This window comes from Lipotes vexillifer, unplaced genomic scaffold (genome assembly GCF_000442215.2).
Source record: "Lipotes vexillifer unplaced genomic scaffold, Lipotes_vexillifer_v1.1 scaffold124, whole genome shotgun sequence".
Classification (NCBI taxonomy): domain Eukaryota; kingdom Metazoa; phylum Chordata; class Mammalia; order Artiodactyla; family Lipotidae; genus Lipotes; species Lipotes vexillifer.
The window spans coordinates 1184847-1205973 of NW_006771308.1; the positions used below are offsets into that span (position 1 = coordinate 1184847).

The following is a 21127-nucleotide window of genomic DNA, read 5'->3' on the forward strand; positions in this document are numbered from 1 at the left end:
ATATCTTTCTACCCCTGAAGCCATTTTTACATTGAACTATACACAGTGAAAAGGAACAGGGAAGCTTCTGTTAACTCTTGTTCTCTGGCCCTTCAGTAGAACCTACCTAAGGTAGTTCAGCCAGTCATATGAATGGGTGCCTTATAAATTGTACCTTTTTATACAGTAAAAGTTTAGTGTAAATATCAGTCTTTTGTCTTTCATCACTTTTATGGAGGTATACTGCAATTATAATCACTATGATGTTACTCAATAAAATCATTCATTGTTTCCCATTATTAAATGTTAGTCCTAAAGATAAGTAGTGATATAAAATTCCTAGAATGTATCATTGACATACGTAGACGTTTTGATAAATTTGATATTTTTGCTGTAAAGTAGTGGATTACACAAGGAAACAGTATAAAACTCTCTTCATAGAAAGGGTTAAATAATATCAAAATAGGAATTTTGTAATGAGACCATAAGTATATGCAAGTAAGAGTCAGTTTAACATTTCATAATAATCTTAGCTATTTTCTAAGAATGTATAAAATTATCTAATCAAATAAGTCAACATTTCTTTCTTTATAAATAAGATGGGAGCATGTTTTTCCAAAGTCTTTGATGGCTGTCCTTTGAAAATAAATTGTGCGACATCCTGGATACATCCTGATACAAAAGGTAACATTTCTGAATTTTTATATATGTCTCCAACAAAATATTTATTATCAGAAAAGATCCTTATGATCAGTGAACTGAGGGCTTTTTACTTTAAAAGTTCAACTTACAGACTAAGGAGTGTAGGTATTATACTATTTAGTGTAACAACATAAATAGGTAAATAGTTTTAGTTTAAGGCATCAGAATTCAAGAATGAGTATTCAGGAACAGTTCCTGGTTAAAGGAGACTAAAGAGACATCACAACTGGTTGCAGCCATAATTAGGCATTTTCATTTATGTAAAAGGACAATACTGAGACGATAATCGCTTTCAGTAAAATCAGGATATTAGAAAATAGTATTGTTTCAGTGTTAATATCCTGATTTTGATCATTGTTGTCTGGTTGTATAAGACCTTTTTTTTTTCTTTTTAAGAAATGCACACAAATATTTAGGAATAAAGGGGTATCATGCTCATAACGTAAACAGTTCAGAAAATGAAAACAACAATGTGTGTACAGAGAAAGAAGGATAAAAACAAAAGTAGTAAATGTTAACTTTTTGTGTGTGTGTGTAATCATATGGTGTCTTTCTTTTATTTTTTTTGAATTTTTGAATTTTATTTATTTTTTATACAACAGGTTCTTATTAGTTATCTATTTTATACATATTAATGTATATATGTCAATCCCAATCTCCCATCATCACACCACCACCACCACCCCCACCCGCCACTTTCCCCCTTGGTGTCCATACGTTTGTTCTCTACATCTCTGTTTCTATTTCTGCCCTACAAACTGGTTCATCTGTACCATTTTTCTAGGTTCCACATGTATACGTTAATATATGATATTTGTTTTTCTGACTTACTTCACGCTGTATGACAGTCTCTAGATCCATCCACATCTCTACAGGTGACCCAATTTCGTTCCTTTTTATGGCTGAGTAATAGTCCATTGTATATATGTACCACATCTTTATCCATTCATCTGTCGATGGGCATTTAGGTTGCTTCCATGACCTGGCTATTGTCAATAGTGTTGCAGTGAACATTGGGGTGCATGTGTCTTTTTGAATTATGGTTTTCGCAGTGTATATGCCCAGTAGTGGGATTGCTGGGTCATATGGTAGTTCTATTTTTAGTTTTTTAAGGAACTTCCATACTGTTCTCCATAGTGGCTGTATCAATTTACATTCCCACCAGTAGTGCAAGAGGGTTCCCTTTTCCCACACCCTCTCCACCATTTCTTGTTTGTAGATTTTGTGATGATGCCCATTCTAACTGGTGTGAGGTGATACCTCACTGTACTTTTCACTTGCATTTCTCTAATAATTAGTGATTTAAAGCAGCTTTTCATGTGCTTCTTGGCCATCTGTATGGCCATTTCTTTGGAGAAATGTCTGTTTGGGTCTTCTGCCCATTTTTTGATAGGGTTGCTTGTTTTTTTAATATTGAGCTGCATGAGCTGTTTATATATTTTGGAGATTAATCCTTTGTCTGTTGATTCATTTGCAAATATTTTCTCCCATTCTGAGGGTTGTCTTTTCGTCTTGTTTGTAGTTTCCTTTGCTTTGCAAAAGCTTTTAAGTTTCATTAGGTCCCACTCATTTATTTTTGTTTTTATTTCCATTACTATAGGAGGTGGATCAAAAAATATCTTGTTGTGATTTATGTCAAAGAGTGTTCTTCCTATGTTTTCCTCTTAGAGTTTTATAGTGTCCGGTCTTACATTTAGGTCTTTAATCCATTTTGAGTTTATTTTTGTATGGTGTTAAGAGGTGTCCTAATTTCATTCTTTTACACGTAGCTGTCCAGTTTTCCCAGCACCACTGATTGAAGAGACTGTCTTTTCTCCACTGTATATCCTTGCCCCCTTTATCATAGATTAGTTGACCATAGGTGTGTGGATTTATCTCTGGGCTTTCTATCCTCTTCCATTGATCTATATTTCTGTCTTTGTGCTGGTACCATACTGTCTTGATTACTGTAGCTTTGTAGTATAGTTCAAAGTCACAGAGTCTGATTCCTCCATCTCCATTTTTTTCCCTCAAGGCTGCTTTGGCTATTCAGGGTCTTTTGTGTCTCCATACAAATTTTAAGATTTTTTTTGTTCTAGTTCTGTAAAAAATGCCATTGGTAATTTGATAGGGATTGCATTGAATCTGTAGATTGCTTTGGGTAGTATAGTCATTTTCACAATATTCTTCCAATCCAAGAACATGGTATATCTCTCCATCTGTTGATATCATCTTTAATTTCTTTCATCAGTGTCTTATAGTTTTCTGCATACAGGTCTTTTGCCTCCATAGGTAGGTTTATTCCTAGATATTTTATTCTTTTTGTTGCAATGGTAAATGCGAGTGTTTCCTTAATTTCTCTTTCAGATTTTTCGTTATTAGTGTATAGGAATGCACGAGATTTCTGTGCATTAATTTTGTATCCTGCTACTTTACCGAATTCATTGATTAGCTCTCATAGTTTTCTGGTGACATCTTTAGGATTCTCTGTGTATAGTATCATGTCATCTGCAACAGTGACACTTTTACTTCTTCTTTTCCAATTTGTATTCCTTTTATTTCTTTTTCTTCTCTGATTGCCGTGGCTAGGACTTCCAAAACTATGTTGAATAACAGTGAGAGTGGACATCCTTGTCTTGTTCCTGATCTTAGAGGAAATGTTTTCAGTTTTTCACCATTGAGAATGTTTTCTGTTGGTTGGTCGTATATGGCCTTTATTATGTTGAGATAAGTTCCCTCTGTGCCCACTTTCTGGAGAGTTTTTATCATAAATGGGTGTTGAATTTTGTCAAAAGCTTTTTCTGCATCTATTGAGATGATAATATGGATATTATTCTTCAATTTGTTAATATGGTGTATCACATTGATTGATTTGCGTATATTAAAGAATCCTTGCATCCCTGGGATAAATCCCACTTGATCATGGTGTATGATCCTTTTAATGTGTTGTTAGATTCTGTTTGCTAGCATTTTGTTGAGGATTTTTGCATCTACATTCATCAGTGACATTGGTCTATAATTTTATTTTGTAATATCTTTGTCTGGTTTTGGTATCAGGATGATGGTGGCCTCATAGAATGAGTTTGGGAGTGTTCCTTCCTCTGCAATTGTTTGGAAGAGTTTGAGAAGGATGGGTGTTAGCTCTTCCCTAAATGTTTGACAGAATTCACCTATGAAGCCATCTGGTCCTGGACTTTTGTTTGTTGGAAGATTTTTAATCACAGTTTCAATTTCATTACTTGTGATTGGTCTGTTCATATTTTCTATTTCTTCCTGGTTCAGTCTTGGCAGGTTATATACCTTTCTAAAAATTTGTCCATTTCTTCCAGGTTGTCCATTTTATTGGCAGAGTTGCTTGTAGTAGTCTCTTAGGATGCTTTGTATTTCTGCAGTGTCTGTTGTAACTTCTCCCTTTTCATTTCTAATTTTATTGATTTGAGTCCTCTCCCTCTTTTTCTTGATGAGTCTGGCTAACGGCTTATCAATTTTGTTTATCTTCTCAAAGAACCACCTTTTAGTTTTATTGATCTTTGCTATTGTTTTCTTTGTTTCTATTTATTTCAGCTCTGATCTTTATGATTTCTTTCCTTCTGCTAACTTTGGGTTTTGTTTGTTCTTTTTTATATGATATGAGTATTACTACTCCAGCTTTCTTTTGATTTCCATTTGCATGGAATATCTTTTTCCATCTCCTCACTTTCAGTCTGTATGTATCCCTAGGTCTGAAGTGGGTCTCTTGTAGACAGCATATATATATATGGGTCTTGTTTTTGTATCCATTCAGCAAGCCTGTGTCTTTTGGTTGGAGCATTTAATCCATTCACAATTAACGTAATTATCGATATGTATTTTCCTGTGACCATTTTCTTAATTGTTTTGGGTTTGTTTTTGTAGGTCCTTTTCTTCTCTTGTGTTTCCCACTTAGAGAAGTTCCTTTAGCATTTGTTGTAGTGCTCGTTTGGTGGTGCTGAATTCTCTTAGCTTTTGCTTGTCTGTAAAGCTTTTGATTTCTCTGTCAAATCTGAATGAGATCCTTGGTGGGTAGAGTAATCTTGGTTGTAGGTTCTTCCCTTTCATCACTTTAAGTATTTCATGCCACTCCCTTCTGGCTTGTAGAGTTCCTACTGAGAAATCAGCTGTTAACCTTATGGGAGTTCTCTTGCATGTTATTTGTCATTTTTTCCTTGTTGCTTTCATTAATTTTTCTTTGTCTTTAATTTTTCTCAGTTTGATTACTATGTGTCTTGGCATGTTTCTCCTTGGGTTTATCCTGCGTGGGACTCTCTGCAGTTCCTGGACTTGGGTGGCTGTTTCGTTTCACATGTTAGGGAAGTTTTTGACTATAATCTCTTCAGATATTTTCTTGGGTCCTTTCTCTCTCTCTTCTCCTTCTGGGACCCCTATAATGTGAATGTTGCTAAGTTTAATGTTGTCCCAGAGGTCTCTTAGGCTGTCTTCATTTCTTCTCATTCTTTCTCTTTTCTGTTCCGTGGCAGTGAATTCCACCATTCTGTCTTCCAGGTCACTTATCCGTTCTTCTGCCTCGGTTATTCTGCTATTGATTCCTTCTACTGTAGTTTTCATTTCAGTTATTGTATTGTTTATTTCTGATTGTTTGTTCTTTAATTCTTCTAGGTGTTTGTTCTTTAATTCTTCTAGGTCTTTGTTAAACATTTCTTTCATCTTCTCAATCTTTGCCTCCATTCTTTCTCTGAGGTCCTGGATCATCTTCACTATCATTATTCTGAATTCTTTCCTGGGAGGTTGCCTATCTCTACTTCTTTTAATTGTTTTTCTGGGGTTTTACCTTGTTCCTTCATCTGGTACATAGCCCTCTGCCTTTTCATCTTGTCTGTCTTTCTGTGAATATGGTTTTTGTTCCAGGCTGCAGGCTGCAGGATTGTAGTTCTTCTTGCTTCTGCTGTCTGCCCTCTCAGTAAATGTTAACATTTGTGTAATCTGCATGAAGGGTATTTAGGAATTCGTTGTATTATTATAACTTTCCTGAAAGTGAAATGATGGCAAAATTAAATTTTTTAAAAAAAATTTAGGCTGTGTAATTTTAAAGTGGGGAAGCATAATACATGGAGGCAAAAATTTGCAATCAAATAGATCTGGGTTTGAATTCCCACTCTGACATTATTGTGTGACTTCGAAAAGATACTCAACACCTCTGGTTCTCAGTGTGATCATTTATAATAGAAATCCTCATAATACCTTGTTGCAAGGAAGGGAAGGAGCCTACCTGGTTGCCTGGAAATTAGCAGAGGTTAGGCAGTAGGGGATGTTTGGGAAGTGTTTGTTTCTACCTCAACACAGTCATAAAGATAGATAGTGGGCTTCCCTGGTGGCGCAGTGGTTGAGAGTCCGCCTGCCGATGGAGGGGATGCGGATTCGTGTCCCAGTCTGGGAGGATCCCACATGCTGCAGAGCGGCTGGGCCTGTGAGCCATGGCCACAGAGCAGACATAGTGTAATTATCTGTTTTAAATGCCACTATTAGAAAATATAACAGATAAAAAGAATTGTTAACAGTAAGGAAACAGGATTTTTTGATATTTGTACCTTTTTATTTTGCTATAAGTTTATACCTACAGAAAAGTTAGAGAAATATTGTAGTACAAAAACTCCTGTATACTCAGAATCATCAGTTTCTTTTTTGTGTTTTACACCCTCACCATCAGATTATTTATTTATTTACTTTATTTTATTTTAGTATAGTTGATTTACAATGTTGTGTTAGTTTCAGGTATTCAGCAAAGTGATTCAGTTACTTATATACATATGTCCCTTCTTTTTTAGATTCTTTTCTCATATAGGTTATCACAATATTGTATAGCATTCTCTGTGCTATACAGTAGGTTCTTGTTGGTTATCTGTCTTATATACAGTAGTGTGTGTATGTTCATCCTTTTGCCACATTTGTTTTACTCTTTTCTGTCTATATGTGAATTTTTTTCTAAATCACTTCAGAGTGAGTTGTGGACATCATGCTCCTCTTCCCCTTATACTTCAGTTTGTATTTTCTAGGAACAAGAATCATCTCTTACATAATCACATACAATTATAAACATTAGGGAGTTTATCATTGATATAATACTGTCTTTTAATCCACAGTCCATATTTAAATTTTATTAATTATCCCAGTAATGTCTTTTATCATCTTCTCCCCCCTTTTTTTCCCCAATCCAACATCCAGTTCAAGTTCACATGATGGATTTAGCTACCATGCCTTTAGTCTGCTTTAGTCTGGAACAGTTTCTCAACCTTTCTTTTTCTCTTCATCTTGCCATTTTGAGGCTGCTTATTTTGTAGAATGTCCCTTAATTTGAGTTTCTCTGATGAGTCCTCATGCTTAGATCACGTTATGCATTTCAGGCAGGAATGTCAGAGAAATGTTTTTGTGCTCTTCTCAGTCCATCGTATCAGGAGGCACATGGTATCAGCTTGTCCAAATACTAGTGATATTAACATTGACCAGTTGGTTAAGGTGGTGCTCACTAGCCTTCTCTTCTGTCAAGTTCCTATTTTTCCCTTTCTAAGTAATTGTGTAATTATTTAATTTCCCAAAGTAATTAACAAGTAATTAGTGTGAAGACTCATTGAGACTTCATAAATATCCTCTTGCTCATTAGACTTTCACTGACTAGTTTTAGCATCTGTTGACAATCCATTGACATCTATTGACAATTTCCCTTCTTTCTCTTTGAATAAATGACATGTAATGAAAATTGTGTTTTAAAAAAGGATTTTATAGTAAGATAAAGCAGAGTTAGTAACAGAATATATCTACTTTTAAAAAATAAAGAGTTGGGGAAAGAGGTAAAGAAGGTAGCATGTGTTTTAGAAAATAATTTTTCTTTGGATTGGTGGGTGGCTATCTAACTCTTAATACCATTAAAATATAGGGCCATTATTTTAGTGAATGATTTCAGAAAATGATAGTAAATTCTGGTGATTTATCTCAACTATTTCAGATCAGTACATTATTTTTGGAACTGAAGATGGTATTTATACATTGAATCTCAATGAACTACATGAGGCAACGATGGAACAGGTAATTTAGCAGTTTTAACTCAAAAAATTAGTTTGAGTCAATTGAATAAAGTAAATATCTTAATTTTAAAGCAATTTATATGGGCCTCAGTTTTAATTTTTATGATCTAAATATTTAAAGGGGTGAAATTGTACTCTTCACATGTTCATGTTTTAAGATTTTTTTCCATAAGGATTTGGTAATTTACTGAAAGGTGGAAAATGCTTATTTTTCTACTCTTTCAGACTGTTGCAGTTTGGAGGTTAAGGGGTAAGGGAATGAAAATTGGAGAGTTTTAATTACCTTTTTTTTTCTTAATAGTTATTTCCACGGAAATGTACTTGGCTCTATGTCATCAATAATACTTTAATGTCATTGTCAGGTATGTATATGATAAAAATGATATGAAAAATAAACCATGGACAAGCAGAGAAATGTAATTTTAATACACATTATTTTAAAATGTTGACATTCAGGGTAATTATAATCTAGTATAGTTAACTCTTGAGACTTGTAGGTATTTTTTACCGTTGTAGAATTGGAAGAAACTTTGAGAAGGGACCTGTTGTCAGAGCAGTACTTCCCACACCTGCCCAGGAACTACATAGTTGGAGAACATGACAGTGATTGTTCCCTGAGGCCATCCCCTTCTCCACAGTCTCTGTTACTATCACCATCCCTGCCTTCCACTGAGAATCAGCAGTTGAAGGGAAAGAATCAGAGCATCCAGATGCTTTCCTTTCTTTGTAATCTTGAGCCAATCACTGTCTCTTGTCTCTCAGCCTCAGTTTTCTTTTTTTTCATAAATTATATCTTCATTTTTTAATTTATTTTTTATTGAAGTATAGTTGGTTTAGTGTCATGTTAATTTCTGCTGTACAACAAAGTGATTCAGTTATACATATATATATATATATATATACATCCTTTTTCATATTCCTTTCCATTATGGTTTATCACAGGATACTGAATATAGTTTCCTGTGCTATACAGTAGGACCTTGATGTTTAAACATTCTGTATATAATAGTTTGCATCTGCTAATCCCAAACTCCCAGTCCATCCCTCCCTCAGTCCCCCTTCCCACTGGCAAGCATAAGTCTGTTCTCTATGTCTGTGAGTCTGTTGCTGTTTCATAGATAGCTTCCTTTGTGTCATGTTCTAGATTCCACATATAAGTGAAGTCATTTTTCACTTTCTGACTTACTTCACTTTAAGTGTGATAATCTCTAAGTCCATCCATGTTGCTGTGCCCAGTTTTCTTAATTGTAACATAATGATGATGGTAACAATAACAGCCTCACAAGATTGCTGTGAGGATCAAGTGAGATATCCAAAGTACTTAGAAAACTGTGAAGACTTACAGATGCTTGCTGGTAGAATTCATGTTATTCTGGACCACATATTTATTAACGAACTTGGACCAATGCTTTCAAGTCTTATAAATAATCAAATGGGTTCCAGAGCAACCTATTCTAATTTTGTTGTCTGTATTTTTCTTTTTTCGTTGTTGTTGAGGGTGGGTGGGTGGTGTTTAGGCTTTTTCCCCCTAGTTGTTACCTGCCAAAACCTATTTTCTTACATTTTAGATTTAAGTGGCTACCTAAAGGCTTGCTGCTCGCTTTCATTCTGATAGTAGAGTACAGTTGGCCCTCTGTATCTGCATGCATAGATTCAACCAACTGTAGATAGAATGTAGATAGAATTTTTTTTTAATTCCAGGAAGTTCCAAAAAAACAAAACTTGAATCTGCCAGGCACTGGGTCACTATTTACATACATTTACATTGTATTAGGTATCATACATAATCTAGAGATGATTTAAAGTATGTGGAAGAATGGGCATAGGTTATATGCAAGTACTACACCATTTTATATAAGGGACTTTTTATAAGGGACCTCAGATTTTGGTATCTGTAGGGGGTCCTAGAACAATACACTGGTGGGACCACTATACAAGATAGTTAATTATTTCTCTCTGTTCCTTATTCCTAATGCTATCAGCTATTAAAATAGCATTTATCCCTTTCTCCACTTTGAAAAATTATTTTAACATTTCTTAAATTTTTTTGTTTGATACTCTTTCATGCTCTGTATCTCAATAGATACATGATGATTACATCCTAGCTCTTATTTACTGTACTGTCAAGCTTTTCATTATTAAGTGTACCTTTCAGCTACTTATGCTTTAAAGCATCAGTGCTGGTATAGTTTTAACTCACTGACAGATCATTATGAATTGTGGCCTAGTTTAAAAAGTGCCATTTTCATAATTTTAAGTGTGTGTGTGTGAGTGTGTATAACTTAAATTCGTCTACTAACCATCACCTAGTAGAGATTCTTTAGGAATTTGTATATATTTGAGCTGATGACAGTGTTTACAAAGAGCATATTATTTGATTGTCTATAAATATCTTTTAAAAAACTGGGGTCCTCAAAATATTTAATCTCTTTGATTTTGATTATGTTTCCCACAGTTTTTTTACTTTTGTTTAATAAAATATTAATATGTCATATTACTATTATGAAAATAAACTTAAAGCCAGATCTGTTTGAATTAACAATTCTGAGTTATATTCATATAGAGTCACTTTCCTCTAACTCTCTTACTGCTTTTATCCCTATTTATACCTGTCTTTGGGAATAAGCTTAAAAGCCACACAGAGTACATCTTGTATATTTATAAAATAACTACAGAAAGGCAGGGAAAAATTAGCCTGTAAATTGGTTCTTTCCAAATTGTACTCAAAATGACCTGTGGAACTGAATGAAGATAGGTAGCAGTGCTCAATAGGAGAAAACATTCTGTTTAAGGGTCTGCATTTCTTTGCATGTGTGCACATACATGTACATGTGTTAGCTGCTTGGGTAGCTAGTTATATATAAAGCGGTACTGGAGAAAGGAAGGGTGGTATAGTGTTAGGCAGAATGTTTGCATTTTGAGAAAATACAGAAAATTTTGTTGAGGGTAAAGCCATTTTTTTTTCATGTTTTCCAGTAGTAACATGATAAAATACTATTTTGGGTTGTTATAGTACCATGTCATGTATATAAGGAGTCAGAAAATGTTTACCATATATTCCTCTTTTTAATACAGCTGTGGTTTTGATTATATGGAAATTGTAGCTCTATTATCCCATATAAATTATAGGATATAATTGTAGCCCTACTGTATCCTATGACATATAATATTAGTTTGCTTTATTTTTCTTAGTATTTCAGTGTTATCTTTAAGACTTCATTCACAAACAGTTTTTAATCCAGGGTCATGTGGTAGATTATTGATAAATAGGACTATCTCAGAAAGATAATGTGGTATAGTTATATAATTTTCCATGTTGTACTGAAATAATCACATGTACATCATTGTAACTCACTCTATTGTACAGTGTTTAACAATTTCTTTTTCTATGTTGGCTTCATTAAGGTTTACATATATTCTGCCCAGATATTGGTCAGAATATATCTAATTTATGTACTGGGAAACAAAATTATCTACTTTATTAAAACTCATTTTACTTATTATCTTTCAAAATAGTATTAACTAGGTTTTTTTTGTGTTTTTCTCTGTTTTGCTTGGTTTTTTGAACATGGCTGGACTCGTCATTATAGAAGGTAATTATCTTTTCTTTTGCTTGAAAATAGTATTTCTCTGCTTTAAATAATTCTAATAAAAATAATGTTTCTCTTTTATAGGAAAAACCTTTCAACTCTACTCTCATAATCTTATAGCTTTGTTTGAACAAGCCAAAAAACCAGGACTAGCTGCCCATATTCAAACTCATAGGTTTCCAGACCGCATACTACCAAGGTACAAAATATTTTGATTCTACTGGGAGTGAGGGGAATTAGTGTCTCTTTTTAAAACAGCCAGTCTTCCTTGCCCACTAAAAAACTTCTTTTGTCTTAATTTTGAAAGGTAGTTTACACTAAAGTAAATGTCATCTAGAATTCAAAAGATAAGTGTCTTGTAACTTGACTGTCCATGTCAATCATCCATAGAAGTTTTATAATATAGATTCCCAGGTCCTGCCTCAGTTCTATAAAATCAGATAGTTTGGGGTCAGAGTTTAAGATGGTGGTTTTTAGAGCTCCTTGACTGGTTCTGATGGAACTGATTCACCCATCACTCACTGTTTGGGAACCACTGCAGTAGAGTACATTTATGTTGTCTTATGTTTTCAGAAAGTTCGCTTTAACAACAAAGATTCCTGATACAAAAGGCTGCCACAAATGTTGCATAGGTGAGTAAATGCTGTTTCTCAAACTGGATGATTAGAACTTTTAATATCTTTAAAATTATTTGTGGAGTCTTATAGTGTTAAGTGAAGGAAGGTAGGCTTTATATTTGTTCTAATAAGGAGTTAAGGGGCCATTGAAGCTTAGGAATGTATAGTCGGACATAAAAATGCTTGAAGATAATTGCTCTGATGTTTTCTCAGAGCATAATGTTCCTCGAATTTTTTCACCGTAGTCCCTAAGGCTCTATCTCTGCTGATATCCTCCTAGCTTTCATTTGACACTTAACATTTATTTAACAGTTATTGCTTAGTGTTTTATGAACATTATTATTTCAGGAGTTTGGCCAACTATGAAGTTAGAGGGAACAGTCCACACAAAACCACTCACTTCTGATACCAACTACAGGTTTGGGGAGTTCCCCAAACCACCTTCATGTTCAATAATTCACTAGAAGGACTCACAGAATTCACTGAAAGTGGTTATACTCTGGTTATGGTTTATTACAGGGAAAGTATATAGATTAAAATCAGCCAAGGGAAGAAGTGCATAGGGCAGAATCCAGGAAAAATACCAGATGTAGAGCTTCTGTTGTCCTTTCTCCATGGAATAATAGACAGCGTATGGACAGTGTTACTTTTCTGACAGTGATGTGTAACAATACACACAGAGCATTGCCAACTAGGGAAGCTTACTCAGCAACCTCAGTGTCCAGAGTTTTTATTAAGGCTCTATCACATAGGCATGCTTGATTGCCCACATGGCTGATCTCAGTATCTATCCCCTCTGGAGGTCAAGTGATATTGCCTGACCCAAAGCCCCTACCCTAAATTACATGGTTTGTCTTTCTGGTATTACTGTCCCCCACCCTGAGACTATCCAGTGTTGCCAACCCCCACTCTAAATCATATTGTTACAGTATACGTTGACCAAGGCCCCAGGCAAACAAAGACTGTCAGGCATGACATTCCTGAGGCTTAGACATTAACTCCCAGAAGAGAGGACAAAGACCAGACCTCTTTTGGGGCAAGGTGAAATTCTGTGCTATATAATTATCTTCTCTCGCTTAACCCTTAAACAGCTTATGATACTTATATCACTAGTAGCAGAACCTGGGATCACACCTGTTCTGTGGCTTCAAATTCTGGGCTCCTAACTTTCTGTTTATTCTTATTGTTTAATCAGTGAGCCTAAACATTGATCTTCATGCTGCATTAGGTTCACAGCATACTCTCTAGTTATAAGCAAATTTCATGAGCATTTTTCTAGGGAGATGCAGGTCCATTTCTGTTATCAGATTCCCAGTATCTCTGACTCAGGAAAGGTCTCGATGCTTGCAATCTGAGGTATAACTCATAAATATCTTAAGACAGAGCTTACTGCAAATAACTACTCTTATAATCAAATACATTACTGTTGATGGGAATCAAATTGGGGAGAAGGAAAGACCAATGTGAATTTCTGTAGATTTGAGTCAAGGAAGTTCCATCTTTATTAAGTTGTAAAATAATTAGTTATTTTCTTCTTGTCTTAAGTAGACAGCTGTAAACTACTATACCAAAAATGGAATCATAGGACTTCCCTGGTGGCACAGTGGTTAAGAATCTGCCTGCCAGTGCAGGGGACACAGATTTGATCCCTGGTCTGGGAAGATTCCACATGCCACAGAGTAACTAAGCCCGTACACCACAACTACTGAGCCTGTGCTTTAGAGCCCGTGAATCACAACTACTGAGCCTGTGCACCACAACTACTGAAGCCCGCATGCCTAAAGCCTGTGCTCCACAAGAGAAGCCACCGCAATAAGACCGTGCACTACAACAAAGGGTAGCCCCCACTCACTGCAACTAGAGAAAAGCCCCTGCACAGCATTGAAGACCTAATGCAGCCATAAATAAATAAATATATTTTTTTTTCTTTTTTTTTTTTTAATGGAATGATAGATTTCAGTTGCCTTCTAGACATTATTAACTAGACCTAGAATTCACTCTTTTGGTCCATTTACTTAAGCAGCTCTTTAGATTGTAAAATAGTTTAGGTGTTTTGGTGCTTAAAATACAGTTTTTATGTTGAAGAACCTAGTATATTAAAGATGTTTAGAAGTAAATATATGCAATTAAAATTGAGATAAGAGTGAAAAGGAAAGGGTATAACAAAGCCAAAGGAAAAAGATATCATCTTTCTTTACTTTCTGCAGTCTTATCCTAGTGAACAGAAACAATAATTATCCTTTATCACCTAAATTAACAGTTCAAATGATTATTCTTCCATTCATATATTGGTATCAGTGGCAGGCCACATTTAATTGGTTTTTCCTGTGTATAAGCACTGCCTTTATAAAGAAAGCTGGGTTAAGTTTTAGGTGAGTATAACTTAGTAATTGCTTTTAGCTAAACTTTGTTTTTATATAAAAATATTCAGTGTTTTGGGTGTGTCTGTTTTGTTTTGTTTCTTTCCAGTCAGAAACCCTTACACAGGACATAAATACCTCTGTGGAGCTTTACAGTCTGGAATTGTTTTACTTCAGTGGTATGAGCCAATGCAGAAATTCATGTTAATAAAGGTATATATTACTTTGTTTACATTTTTTTAATTTAGAAAACACTAATGTATAACTGAGCCTGAAATTATAAGACCCCAATGCTATCATCTAGGGTTAGCTTGTTTATAGTTACTTATAGATGTTTATTTGGTTTAGGGATTTTTGTGTTCTTAAAATTTTATCTTTAACTTGTGTTAATAAACTTCCAGAAATAGCACAGCCATAAAGAAGAATATGGCCAAGTCTCTAAAACATATTTTTATGGAAAACTGATTCTTATCATGATATTTAAAGGTAGTCCTTTTTTTAATTGAAGTATTATGATATTGTGTTAGTTTCAGTTATACAGCAAAGTATTCAGTTATTTCTTATTTTCCATTATAGGTTATTAAAAGATATTAAATACAGTTCCCTGTGTTACACAGTAAATCCTTGTTCCTTATCTATTTTATGTATAGTAGTTTGTTAATCCCATACTTCTTATTTATCCCTCCCCCACTCCCTCTCCTATTTGTTTTCTATGTCTGTGAGTTTGTTTCTGTTTCCTATATATATTCATTTGTATTATTTTTTAGATTCCACATATAAATGATATCATATAGTATTTGTCCTTTTCTGACTTCACTAAGCATAGTATTCTCTAGGTCCATCCATGTTTCTGCAAATGGCAATATTTCATTCCTTTTATGGCTGAATAATATTCCTGTGTGTGTGTGTGTGTGTGTGTGTATCAATCACATTTTCTTACACCAGTCATCTGTTGATGGGCACTTGGATTGTTTCTGGTCTTGGCTGTTGTAAATAGTGCCGCTGTGAACGGCATGGGGTGCATGTATCTTTTCAAATTAGAGTTTCATCTTTTCCAGCTATATGCCCAGGAGTGAGATTGCTGGATCATATGTTAGCTCTATTTTTAGTTTTTTAAGGAACCTCCATACTGTTCTCCATAGTGGCTGCACCAATTTATATCCCCACGAGCAGTGTAGGAGGGTACCCTTTGCTCCACACCCTTTCTAGCGTTTATTATTTATAGACATTTTAGTGATGGCCATTTTGACTGTTGTGAGGTGGTACCTCATTGTAGTTTTGATTTGCGTTTCTCTAATAATTAGCAATGTTGGACAACTTTTCATGTGCCTGTTAGCCATCTGTATGTCTTCTTTGGGAAAATGTCTATTTAGGTGTTCTGCCCATTTTTTGATTGGGTTGTTTTTTTGATATTGAGTTATATGAGCTGTTTGTATACTTTGGAAATTAACCCCTTGTCAGTTGCATCATTTGCAAATATTTTGTCCCATTCTGGACATTTTCTTTGTTTTGTTTATGGTTTCCTTTGCTGTGCAAAAAGCTTTTAAGTTTGATTACATCCCATTTGTTTATTTTTGCTTATTTATTTTTATTTTTTTGCCTCGGCAGACTGATCTAAGAAAATATTGCTACAATTTTTGTCAAAGAATGTTTTGCCTATGTTCTCTTCTAAGAGTTTTATGGTGCTATATCTTATATTTAAGTCTTTAAACCATTTTGAGTTTATTATTGTATATGGTGTGAGGGAGTGTTCTAACTTCATTGATTTACATGAGGCTGTCCAGCTTTCCTAACACTGCTTGTTGAAAAGACTATCTTTTCTGCATTGTATATTCTTTTCTCCTTTGTTGTAGATTAATTAATCATAGGTGTGTGGGTTTACTTCTAGGCTCTCTATTCTGTTCCATTGATCTATATGTCTGTTTTTGTGCGATAAGAGGTAGTCGTTTTTTAGAATTAGATCAATTAAGAAAATGAAAGCCTTTCTGTTGATTTTATTCAACAATATGAATGAGGAGATTGTTTCTAAATTATACATCTGTTTATTTTTTGCAGCACTTTGATTTTCCTTTGCCAAGTCCTTTGAATGTTTTTGAAATGCTGGTAATACCAGAACAGGAATACCCTATGGTCTGTGTAGCTATTAGCAAGGGCACCGAATTAAATCAGGTAGTTCAGTTTGAGACAATCAATTTGAACTCTGCATCTTCATGGTTTACAGAAATTGGTGGAGGTAAGTGTTTTTTACTTTATGTTAAAATATTGATGCTTTTGCCTGCAAAAGAAGCAGAATAGGTTCAAGCTGTGTGGGCTCTTTCAAATAAAGATTCAGAACATAGTTTCCTAAGTAAGCCCAGAGGATCATGTACATATAGCTTATGATCTCTATTTGCCTGAGGCAATTTGATACAAAGTATTTTACCAAGGAAAATTTTAATGACTCCTGACATGTAAAAGTCTTAGTTGTTATCAGTTAATCTTTGGACTTACTAAATAATTAAGTTTTCTAAGATACTTTTCAAATTTTATCAGCTTCTCAAGCAAAGAAATAACTTTTTATTTCCTATCGGTTTCCCCCCCCCCACACACTTCTTAAAATCATTGAGTTCTGGTACTTTTCATACTGGAATAGATGCTTCTCATATGTGGCCTCCAAGCTTTACCATTTAAAGATACAGGAAAATATCTCTTGCATTTTCTGAGAATGGTTTGTTAGCCTAGGATTTTATCAAACATATCTCAGTGAAAACTCTGAAAAGGTTGAGAAGTTTATTTTCAAACTTTAAAATTGGAAGAAATCAATCAAGAATTCATGTCAAGGGAATTCCCTGGTGCTGCAGTGGTTAAGAATCCACCTTCCAATGCAGGGGACAAGGGTTCAATCCCTGGTCAGGGAACTAGATCCCACATGCATGCCGCAACTAAGAGTTCATGTGCCACAACTAAGGAGCCCATGAGCCACAGCTAAGGAGCCCGCTGGCCACAACTAAGGAGCCCACAAGCCGCAACTAAGGAGCACGTGAGCCACAACTAAGGAACCTGCCTGCCACAACTAAGACCCAGCACAACCAAAATAAATAAATAAATTTTTAAAAATAAAATATTAAAGAATTCCTGTTAAAAAATAAGTAAAATGAAGATCTTCATTTTGCCAGTTTACTGTTTTTGTTGTGCTAGTGTATTGTCACCCAGATTTATCAAGCCATTTTTATATATGAAGTCAAGTAAGCTTTAGTTATAACTTATTTCTGACCACTGTTACATTCTTTATCACCTCAAGAAGAAGTCTGTTACAAGTATTATAAGTCTGAAGGTTCTTATTAAATATCTTTGGCTTTTGATCATTTATAGGCTAAATTATAAGAACTCTTTTATAAAACCCAGCTACTTAAGTTAATGTAGAACTGCACTAATATCATTTTCAGAATCAGTAGTAAATGTTTAACAATAGACTCTTCGGGTGCAGAGAAGCCTGGTTTGTAGCAGTTGCCTATTTCTGTGGTATAAATACTCCCACCACAGCCAATTTCAGACTACCAACTTGATGTCATCTGGCTTGCAAAATCTCTGAAAATTTAGCAGTCCAGTGCAAGCCAGTTCCAGCATGCCCTGGACTAATATCACTGTCTTTGTAGACCAAATCGTAATTTCCAGTAGAATGAATAGGAATGTATTCTTTTGCCCTCCCACCCCACCTGCACCCACCTTTCTTTCTAATAATGTTTTTGGTTGAGGTAGATGCATATCTTCCTGGTATAACTAACAGAAAGGTAGAAATGACATTTCTTATGAAATATAAACAGCCCAAATAGAAACATGTTCCTATCATGTAATTATTGCTAAAAAGAAGGGTTATGGGTCAGTTTATTTAAAAACCAAGATCGTGTTTGGCAGACAGCCCCAACTTGTTTTTATTGGTTAGTATATAATAATAGTGTAGAGAAAGTCATTTCATGTGATTATCTAATGTGAGTTTTCAAACTACTATCTTCTGTATGATGTATTAGGAGGTTACCTTGCTTAAGGCTGGGCATTCAGTGAGTCCTCTTGTGAATTTGCAGGGGTGAGGGTTGAGGGGTTTTTGTTGTTGTTGGTTTTGTTTTTTAATGCCAGAGGCAAACTGTTCTACCCACTTTTAACATTGTCTAGGCTAAAATTAAGGCAGACCCAAAATTACTTCCTAAGGAGAGCCAGGACTCGGAGGGCAAACATTCAAATCACCCTAAAGCAGAGACTGCCTTTATTAGGCTTTTCCATTTTCACAAATGATTGCTAAACTATCTCCCAGGTATGTTGATTGTTGAGGCCATGCCTTGAACTGGCAACAGCTGTAACAATTAAAATGAACTCCTATTCCAAGACTCTTTTAGTCATAATTTGATGTATTATTGCAGTATCCTTTTCTCCAAGGATGGTGCTTAGCACTTATCAGCACTCAATAAATGTTGAATAAATGCATGTACATACCTTTACTGAGAAGAGCTATTTTTTTGAAATGTTGCCAAGGGACAGCAGTTTACCAATTCTGTACATCTGGATTCTTCACTATATATGACTTTGGGAGGTCCACCAAAACCCAAAATAATAATTGTGTTTATGCTCAGATGTGCAGTTTTTAAGGGAGAGGATCTATGAGTGTCCCAAAGACATGTAGTTAAGAATGACTGCTCTGAGATTACTATGGCAAAGGATGAGTGGGAAGTAAATAAATAGAGACAGCAAATGTGGATAACATTTTTTGGTAGTTTGAGTGGGAAGGACAAGAGAAAAATGCTGGCTGAAATGAAAAGAGGAATTTGTGAAGTGCAGCTTGCAGGATCTCAGTTCCCTGACCAAGGATCAAACCCTGGCCCCTGGCAGTGAGAACGCTGAGTCCTAACCCACTGGTCCGCCCTGGAATTCCCAAGTGTGTCATGAACACAAGACATAAAGTATATTCATAAGATGCTTCAAGAGGAGAAGCAAGAAGAACTACAATCCTGCAGCCTGTGGAACAAAAACCACATTCACAGAAAGAGAGACAAGATGAAAAGGCAGAGGGCTATGTACCAGATGAAGGAACAAGATAAAACCCCAGAAAAACAACTAAATGAAGTGGAGATAGGCAACCTCCCAGAAAAAGAATTCAGAATAATGATAGTGAAGATGTTCCAGGACCTCGGAAAAAGAATGGAGGCAAAGATCGAGAAGATGCAAGAAATGTTTAACAAAGACCTAGAAGAATTAAAGAACAAACAGAGATGAGCAATACAATAACTGAAATGAAAACTACACTAGAAGGAATCAGTAGCAGAATGACTGAGGCAGAAGAACAGATAAGTGACCTGGAAGACAGAATGGTGGAATTCACTGCCGCGGAACAGAATAAAGAAAAAAGAATGAGAAGAAATGAAGACACCCTAAGAGACCTCTGGGACATTAAACTCAACAACATTCGCATTATAGGAGTCCCAGAAGGAGGAGAGAGAGAGAAAGGACCCAAGAAAATATTTGAAGAGATTATAGTCAAAAACTTCCCTAACATATAAAACAAAATAGCCACCCAAGTCCAGGAACTGCAGAGAGTCCCATGCAGGATAAACCCAAGGAGAAACACACCGAGACACATAGTAATCAAATTGGCAAAAATTAAAGACAAAAATTATTGAAAGCAGCAAGGTAAAAACGACAAATAGCATTCAAGGGAACTCCCATAAGGTTAATAGCTGATTTCTCAGCAGAAACTCTACAAGCCAGAAGGGAATGGCATGATGTACTTAACTTGATGAAAGGGAAGAACCTAAAACCAAGATTACTCTACCCACCAAGGATCTCATTCAGATTCGATGGAGAGATCAAAAGCTTTACAGACAAGCAAAAGCTAAGAATTCACCACCACCAAACGAGCTCTACACCAAATGCTAAAGGAATTTCTCTAAATGGGAAACACAAGAGAAGAAAAGGACCTACAAAAACAAACCCAAAACAATTAAGAAAATAGTCACAGGAACATACATATCGATAATTACGTTAATTGTGAATGGATTAAATGCTCCAACCAAAAGACACAGGCTTGCTGAATGGATACAAAAACAAGACCCATATATATATATGCTGTCTACAAGAGACCCACTTCAGACCTAGGGATACATACAGACTGAAAGTGAGGAGATGGAAAAAGATATTCCATGCAAATGGAAATCAAAAGAAAGCTGGAGTAGTAATACTCATATCATATAAAATAGACTTTTAAATAAAGAATGCTACAAGAGACAAGGAAGGACACTACTTGATGATCAAGGGATCAATTCCAAGAAGATATAACAATTATAAATATATATGCACCCAACTTAGGAGCACCTCAATACACAAGGCAACTGCAAACAGCTATAAAAGAGGAAATCGACAGTAACACAATAATAGTGGGGGACTTTAACACCTCACTTACACCAATGGACAGATCATCCAAACAGAAAATTGATAAGGAAACACAAGCTTTAAATGATACATTAGACCAGATAGATTTAACTGATATTTATAGGACATTCTATCCAAAAACAGCAGATTACACTTTCTTCTCAAGTGCGCACAGAACATTCTCCAGGACAGATCACATCCTGGGTCACAAATCAAGCCTCAGTAAATTTTAAAAAACTGAAATCATATCAACCATCTTTTCTGACCACAAAGCTATGACATCAGAAATGAGTTACAGGGAAAAAAATGTAAAAAACACGAAGACGTGGAGGCTAAACAGTACGTTACTAAGTAACCAAGAGATCACTGAAGAAATCAAAGAGAAAATCAAAAAATACCTAGAGACAAATGACAATGAAAACACAATGATCCAAAACCTATGGGATGCA

General features: G+C 35.2%; 1 protein-coding gene across 1 annotated transcript in view; it reads left to right on the forward strand.

The window, feature by feature from the left end:
* MAP4K5 (mitogen-activated protein kinase kinase kinase kinase 5) overlaps positions 1 to 21127 on the forward strand; it is a 140894-nt gene that overhangs the window by 103843 nt on the left and 15924 nt on the right. Inside the window, 8 exon segments of the mRNA XM_007446611.1 lie at positions 579 to 663; positions 7637 to 7716; positions 8017 to 8077; positions 11306 to 11308; positions 11390 to 11504; positions 11879 to 11937; positions 14392 to 14495; positions 16338 to 16515. Coding sequence (XP_007446673.1) covers positions 579 to 663; positions 7637 to 7716; positions 8017 to 8077; positions 11306 to 11308; positions 11390 to 11504; positions 11879 to 11937; positions 14392 to 14495; positions 16338 to 16515 — 685 coding nt within the window.